This window comes from Sceloporus occidentalis, unplaced genomic scaffold, assembly GCF_023333645.1.
Source record: "Sceloporus occidentalis isolate IW3139 unplaced genomic scaffold, rSceOcc1.0.p SCAF_1, whole genome shotgun sequence".
Classification (NCBI taxonomy): domain Eukaryota; kingdom Metazoa; phylum Chordata; class Lepidosauria; order Squamata; family Phrynosomatidae; genus Sceloporus; species Sceloporus occidentalis.
The window spans coordinates 248,208,465-248,216,855 of NW_028316981.1; the positions used below are offsets into that span (position 1 = coordinate 248,208,465).

Genomic DNA, 8,391 nt, shown 5'->3' on the forward strand with positions numbered 1-8,391 from the left:
ACGACATGAATTTACATACATCTTGCATATACAGTTGTATAGCCTCAGATGCAAAAACGGAATATTTCTCATAATTCCGTTAGAAATGTAGTACAGTACAACTCCCATATCCATAAATTCAGTATTTGTAGTTTCATTTACCACATCTGAAAAAATATGTTCTCTTTAGGCATTATTAAGTCCTCCAGTGCAATTCTGTGGTCACCCTTTGGCCCAAGCATATTACAGAATCATGCTGGAGGACCTAAAAATGCCTAGAGAAGTGGTATCTCTAAGCATTTCTACTTCTTCCAGTGTGATTCTGTGGTATGCTTGGTCTGGAAGTCAATTGTCTCATTGAAAATAATACGGTTCCCTATAATCCACTTTTTCAGGTATCCATGGGGGACCTTCAAATGTAATCCTCATGAATACAGGGGTCATACCCTGTAATACCTTGCAGGTGACCTGTAGGTAGGCCTGCTAAATTTGTCTTCCAACATCTAATTCTTGATGTGCAACTTCAAGGCCCCTGCTGGCTCTTCTTTTAGCTCTTTACCTTTGTACTGGCCTTGTACAGACATGCCTTCAAGCATCAAGTTCATTGTAAAGCAGGAAACATGGACATCTTAGGTAAGATACTGGAGCACACTTTCATATTGCCATAGAAGTCAGGAGTTACAGGTTCCATCCATGACAAGGAATGTGCAGATCCCATTAGCCAGGTTGAAGCATTAAAAATTGCTTCACAAGGCAGGAGTACAAGTCCAAAGTCTACCCACACACGCACGCACATATGATCTATAAGCCAGGACACATGTTAGCCAGCTGTTGCATTCCTGTTTTAGGACAAGAATGGGAAAGTTACAGCCTGCAAGCTACAAGCAATACATAGGGCCCTTTAGATTTATTGTTCACCTGAAATTGCAAAAAAACCCAAAACAAAACAAATTGCTCAGGGCTGTAGGAAAAATGTGGTTTCACCCAAGCCCCCCAACTATTATGTAAAGTAGAAAAATTCTAAAACTGTCCAAAAACAAAACTGGGAACCTTATCTCATTGGCCCTGGATCGGGCCTGTAGCGTTCCAAAACTGAACGTTCTGGGGACACTTGGCGACAGGGAACGGATTTTACTGTACAGCGGGAACGCTGCTGCCACCAAGCATCCCTATCCCATTCCGGATGTGTTCCCCATGGGGCAATTTCTGGGAACGCTTCTCAAGCGTTCCCGAAAATCACCCCCTCTGGGACGCATCTGGAATGGGATGGGGATGCTTGGCGGCAGTGGCAGCGTTCCCGCTGTGTGGTAAAATCCATTCCTCACCGTTGAGTGTCCCCAGAACATTCTGTTTTGGAAGTCTACAGGCCCATTCCAGGGCAAATGCGGTAAAGTTCTGGAAGTGGTATATCATCAGTTCCAGTCACATCCAACTCACCTTGTAGCCCATGAGGAGAGTAAAAATGGGCCCCACACTCTCCACAGTTGCTCACCCATACTTTAGGGTGAGGTGTTCTACTAGGATACTAATGGCACAAAGTAAAATATTACATTGGCACAATTATCATACGGTGTATTCTACCTGCGTCTGTGCCCAGGCAGAAAAATTCATAGCATTTAATTCTCAATAATTCCAGTGCATTCCCTCATTCATTCTATTTGAAGAGATTTTTAGTTGCTGGGTATCATCACCATTTCAGCCCACTAAAACACTATTCTTGTATGAAGGGATGGTCTGTGGTACAAATAAATCATTATCTGATCTACAAAGTCCCGTCTCTTTCATCTAACCCGCACAGACACATCACAAATTATTACATAAAGCAACTTTTCACTGGTAATTGATACTGGCTACAGGCTGCTGTTTTTGAAAGCATACCAGTTTTAATAGTTTATTTGATTGCCTTAACTTTAGCTTTAAGTACCATATTAATTAAAGATTTTTTTAAAAGAATAGAGAGTATTACACACATTATCTGCTATCAGATACCAATCTACTAACTGGCTGAACCAAATGGCCTCAACTCAGCAACCTCCCCAACTTACTTTAAAGTCCTGAAGTGGCCATTCACAAGCATTCCTTGCTTCAACGTGAGGAGGTAGGATCAGAGAAGATCTGCTACCCACCCAGACCCAGATCCACAGTGATGACATTAGCACTGAGATCTCCAAAAGTCTTTCGGAGACCTCAGTGCTTCCATAATCATTGTGTTTGGCTGGTGTGGAGGTTGCCAGAAGCTTTTCTGATCCTGCTTGTTCTCATTGAAGCATGAAATGCCTATAGGAGGTGGATTTGGGGTTTTAAAGTATGGCTGGAAGGGAGAGCTTTAGGCACTGTGTGGAAAGGATGGAAATATCAACCCCTGCAGCACCCAAAAAAAACACAAATATGCATGTGTAAGGGGCACTTATGCATGAATATGTCCCTATCTGAATTTTAGACAATAGTCACACAACCCATGAGAGCTTGCTATTCAGCCACCCAGCAGAACCTGTTTGACTGTGCTTTTAAGATAATGCAGCCTTTGAGATCTCCACAGATAGATTCAACAGAGTTGCTCCAGGATAGCACAGAGCATTATGCTCCATGGTTAATGTAATAACTAGGATGCACATGTGGTAAAGTAATGAAATCACTTGTTCATTAATTTATAGACAGCCCTTTCTCTAAATTAGTAAACAAATACTGATAATAAAAATAGCTGAAATCCTCTGTAGCACTTACTAATACATAACCTAGCATTATGCACTCATGGGTGTTATGTACAATTAGCCCTTCATATCCACAGGGGCTCCAGTCTGGAACCACGGATGGCAAATTATGCAGCACTTCAAGTCCCATTTCCTTCAATGGTGTTATAATGTGCACACACCACTGTTGAAAAGAACGGGATGAAGCTATCCACAGATGGCAAATCCACAGATAGAAAGAGCTGATTGTATTCATGATCCCTACATAGCCCCAGTTTAGGCTATGAAGGGACCGTGAAAGTCCCCTAGTCCCTACTTACTTTATGAACCAAGCAGTTGCATCCATAAAACTATTTCAGTTGTGGCCAAATCCTGCATAGAGAGATGTGGCTATGTCTTTATTGTCATGTATGCTGGTGCTTTCTTTTCAGTACTGCAGCCCTACCCCCTACATGCAGCCATTTCCATGGTGCCAGAGAGATGAGCATGGATGCATCTTCCTGTAGCTGCATGTGCTGCAGACATCTGTAAATACCTCTCTGGATGCTGGATGTGTCCCCATTCATAGCTCTCCGTCGACATGGAAATAGTCATGTTGGGGAGGGGGTGTCTGTGATGCTGAAAAGGTCGGTTTTGGAGGAAGTTTTAGCCCTTGTGTGTGCTGTGAGCATTAAAGTGAATTTCAGTGCTGTAACACAGACTTACAACATGTTTACAATACTTACATTGGGGCAGTCACATCTCTTCTAGGAAAGATTTGCATTAAACAGGGCTAGGGGATACGGAAATAGTGCAAGTGAGAATTTAGGGGATTCATACTATAGTATACTATACAGCCGGCCCTCCTTATAGGCAGGCTTGCCTTCCGTGGCTTTGGGCTCATGCGGAAGGCAAGCCCAAGCAGAAATAATGGGGCGCATGCTCACGCCACACACCCCATGCACCACCGCAAGCATGCGCCCCATTATTTCTTGTGGGGCTTGAGCATACGCTCTTTTACCCATACGCAGGAAAGGTCCAGAACGGATTCCCTGCGTATGAGGAGGGCAGACTGTATTTGATACTATGTATTTCATGGCAATTAATTACTATTAATGTTTTTTCCCCTAAGCTGCATTGCCTCTTATATTAACTGATGCATGAGACACTATCTAAGCAAGCTATATACCCTGTAGCTCAGTGAACTCAAAGAGTTTGATGGAAGCAGCTATTTTCGGAACAGAGACCCCATACATTTGCAAAGAAGCTATTTTCCACTATTCCTAAATAACAGCTCTCTCCGAAAGAGACCACAGATTATCCTTTTGCATGAATCTCATCGTTGTTTCCATGCTCAACACACAAATATCATTTCTTTTCTGGACAGGAAAGCTCCAGGGCCTTTCAGTTTTTGTGATTTTATTTTAAGACAACTGCTGAATGGCAGATCCAGCCTCTGCTTTTGAGTTAGGCTTCAATGAGGTTTTCACAGAATTATTTCTCCCAAATTTGTAGATCAGTTTAAGAAGTAAATTTTCATAATATGGACTTCAGCAAAGTCAAAAGGGGATTTAGAAATTTTGAGTTTCCATTTTTGCATTTTATTTCTGAACCATTTCTTTCACACACATCACAACTGCTGGCAGAAGGCCTGTCTGGAGAAATTTAAGGCTGAGCTGCCCTGGTGGTTGTTGAAATTCAGTAGCTGACATCACTTGGAAATTGCCTGAAGGCAAGAACCCATTGTAAACAAGCTGTCAGGCTTAACTAGGATATCTTGTGAAAATGTCTTAAGCAAACAAACAGTCAGCTGGAGCTGGGCTCCACAATGCAGCAATTCCTGGAAAAGCCTTGTTTTACACCTGTCTGGAGGACTCAAGGCAGCCTGACTGTTCTAGAGGCACCTCCATCTGGATTTCTGAATAATTAAGGATGCTATTTTGAATTTGTCCAAAAGATGGGCTCAGGGATTACTTTTAAAAAGTAGTCCAATGGTGGAAAAAGAGGCCCACTGGTAGGATGGCACTTCAGCCAGTGCTTCCCAAGCAATCTGATGCAGAGGACTGGTAATTTTTTCAGTGAGTGAGGGACCAATCGTATATTTTTGACCATTGGCTACAATTGTTTCACTCTTTCTTTCAAATTTACCAGGGACTAGCAGCCAATGACTAATGGACCAACACGGGTCCATAGGCCACCATTGTGACTTAAACCTGTAGTGTCTTCTTCCCCTGCACCACTGACCTACCTACGGGGTGCCCCATGAACTAAAACATCTTGTTAGTTATATTCTAGCAGAGTAATGCCAGGCCAGCTGGTGAATCTGGTGGCTGTAATCCCAAAAGGAAATTTCCTGAGCTTGACCTTATCTGTTGCTGTTGTTGTTGCATGCCCTCAAGTTGTTTCCAACGTATAGAAACCCTAAAGTGAACCTAAGGTTTTTGGTGGGCTGAGATTGTGTGACTTGCCCAAGTTCACCCGATGGGTTTCCATTGCTGAACAGGGAAATAAACCATGATCTTCAGAGTTGTAGTACAAGTTGGAAAGCAACAATAGCTCCACTACAGAATCTCTTGTACACCACCTACTATTGGGTTTCTCTTCCACCAAGATGATGTGTCAGATTGCTCCTTAATGGTTATGTTAATGCATAGTGATTAACATGGAGCATTTTGCTATTGCAGTGTAGTATGCATCACTTTCATGGACTCCAGTCTCTCTTAAAAGTTTTTATGTCTGGAATCTACTGAGGATGGGCTGTGAGACCATAATTTTCCTGTTATTACATCAGTTTCTGCGTAAAACATTTTGTTACCAAAGCAAAGTGCACACACAGGCACACACATATGCACCATTATAGTCCTTTAAATAAGCTTACTACAGCAGTTCAGACACATAGTTTGCTATCATCCATAGTGCCACCTGACACATTTTGCTTCATCTTATTGGTGGACACACCCAGATAAGCATATTCAGAAGCAATGCCTGTTGTTGTCGTTGTGTGCCTCCAAGTCATTTCCAATTTATGGCAGTCCTAAAGTGAAACTGTCATAGGGTTTTCTTGACAACTTTTTTCCGATGGAGTTTGACATTGCCATCCTCTGAGGCTGAGGGAATGTGACTTGCCCAAGGCCACCCAGTGGGCTTTCAGGGCCAAACTGGGATTAGAACCCTGGCCTCCAGTGTTGTAGTCGAACAATAAAATCACTACACCATGTTGGCATTTACTGTGACATACATCTGCTGTACAGTAAAACTGGCAGATTCCAATATGTCTTTCACAAGATAAAATACAAATAAGTTTCTTCAGAAAAGGGTCCTGGACTGTATTAAGACTGCAGAAATAAAGTAGTTTGTCACCAGTATAACTGCCATGACTCTATCCTACAAATCTTGGGATTTGCAGTTTGGTGAGGCACCAATGCTCTCTGACACACCAGGTTGAATAACTCACCAAATTCCAGGATTCCACAGGATGAAGCCATGACAGTTAAAGTGGTGTCAGACTGCTTTACTTTGCTAGCTTCTAATCTGTTAATTTGAAATACTGATGACCTAATATAAAGGTTTGTCATAGGAGATGAGAATATGTTTAAATGAGAATAGTACATTTTAAAGCCCAAAATCCTGAAAGAAACTGGTTTTTGACAGCTTCAGATTTCAGGCTTGTCTGAATCTGACCCACATTTGTAATAGGGTCTTCATCTAGGCAAGTGTGCTGAGGATTGGATCGCTAACTGCCAAATTTCAAAGGACATAATTCCCTCTCCTCCAATATCTAATGTCTGCAAAATAAAATTAGTTCTGTGTTTTAGCTGAGGGTTTGTTTTTAGTGGCATCTCTCTCTCTTTAGTTATTAATGGCTACTTTTTGTACATGCATGTTGTATTTCATCTCTGTTGCACAGTGTATAGAAGTGCTGGATGACATTTTATTTATCATCTTGGTGTGGATTTGTTCATGTTACATTATAGGTTTAGTTATATATGCTGTCTTGGGTGCCTTCCTTTTGAAAGTGAAAAGGCAGAGTGTAAGCACCTTTATAAAACAAATAAGAACTTAACTGGAATAAGGATAGGCTGTGTTCTGTCCCCAGTCCCCTAGTGTGACAGGAACTGATAATCCACCTAGAGCTTTCTGCTTCCCTGCCATGAGCTTATACATTGCATAGCTCTGTTCCTTTTGCAACAGTAGTCTCAGAACTGCTTTTCTACAGCATTATCCATCTTACTACTGCTGTGTTTAAAGACTTTGGCATCATGTCGGCAGGTCCTTTCCACTTGATGGTTGCTGAGTAATAATTGGATGAAATGGGTCCACCAATGCAGTGTCTGACTTTACAGCAGTGGCATAAAAAAACAGTTCTCACGCCTCTTCTGGAACTGTAGAGCAGGATAGGAATCATGCAAATCCCCAAACATTGTTGGGACTGTGACTCCCAACAGCCATAGCCAACACAGGCAATTTTGGGAAACGCTGGAAGTTGCAATCCAGTACCACACAGAGGGCTACAAGATTCCTGTCCCTGCTGTAAAGTCAGGCTGGATAACCTATTTCAGCCCAAAGACTACGTTTGATTTCAGAAAAGTTCTTGGGAGCTGCATTTCAGTAGTGAGCAGGGCAAGAGCAATGGACCAAAAATTCCAGTATATTTAAGCTTGAAGCACTCACTGTCAGTAAGTAATCCTTGGAAAAGGAATTTTGATTTTCTAGGTATGAAAAATGAAATAAGCAAAACACTTTTACAAAAATTGGTAAACCATCTGGTATGTGGCCATCAGGAAAAGCCTGGCTACCAAACTGAGGCTCTAGTAGGGTTTGAATTTGGCCCCAGGGTCGGCGATTCCTCAGCTCTGCTCTATTTTTTGTTTCCAGTATGCTTCTCTCCTCATCTCAATCACCATCTTTGTTTTTTCTCTTTCTGTAGGTATCATTTAGGTACCACTGTAGACTATACAACGAATGGCGTCGGACCAATCAAAGAGTTATCCTTCTCATCCCAAAGTCTGCCAGCATCCCTTCGAACCAGCAGTCCTTGCTGGGACTCCATTCAGTCAAAAGGAACTCAAAAGAGACAATCGTTTAATAGTGATAATCCTGCCCTGTGGCCATGAACGGCATGTGGGTTCTGATTCCATCCCAAACCTGTTAGTATCATATTTGGAAAGAGAGACTCTTTGCGGAGAAAACATGACTGTTGCAATTGAAATCATGGATGCTGCAATCATATGATATTTGCTAAGCTGCCAAACCTGTTTAAAAATTAGCAGATACTGTATGAAATCCTCTAATACCATGGTGATAGCTGCATCACTAGGGATGCAACCCTTTTTTATTGTTGTTTAAAAATTATTAAACTATGATGGTAAACAATGCAAAATACATCTGTTGGCTCATTTCTTTGACGGGTTCAAGAGGTAGTTCATGCCTTTAGGAACTCCAACTATATATGAAGTGACATTTAGAGAGGCACAAACTTAAATTGACAAAGAGGTGTGTTAATTTCTTGGAGAACTGAAAGAACAGTTCTCAGTAGAAGCCTCTTGAAGAGTGTTGCCAACTTGTCTCCAGAAATGAACTCATCAATGTGTTAATATGCTAACCACAACCCCAAACAAAATGAGGCTGTGATACAGAGTTTGGAAACATTACTTTTTGGCACCACAATTCTTAGGGTCCTCCTGCCAGCATTGCCACTTGCAATGATTTGGGGACTTGGAGAATTGTAGTAGTCCAAAAAATT

The 8,391-nt window shown here is 41.8% G+C and overlaps 1 protein-coding gene across 5 annotated transcripts in view; it reads left to right on the plus strand.

Annotated features, from left to right (window-relative positions):
- MARCHF3 (membrane associated ring-CH-type finger 3) overlaps positions 1–8,018 on the plus strand; it is a 200,780-nt gene extending 192,762 nt beyond the window's left edge. For all 5 annotated transcript variants that reach the window (XM_089491394.1, XM_089491409.1, XM_089491401.1 and 2 more), the window contains one exon: positions 7,576–8,018. In XM_089491394.1, coding sequence (XP_089347520.1) covers positions 7,576–7,734 — 159 coding nt within the window. In that variant the 3' untranslated portion in view covers positions 7,735–8,018. The remainder of the gene's footprint in view (positions 1–7,575) is intronic.
- The last annotated feature ends 373 nt before the right edge of the window (positions 8,019–8,391 follow it).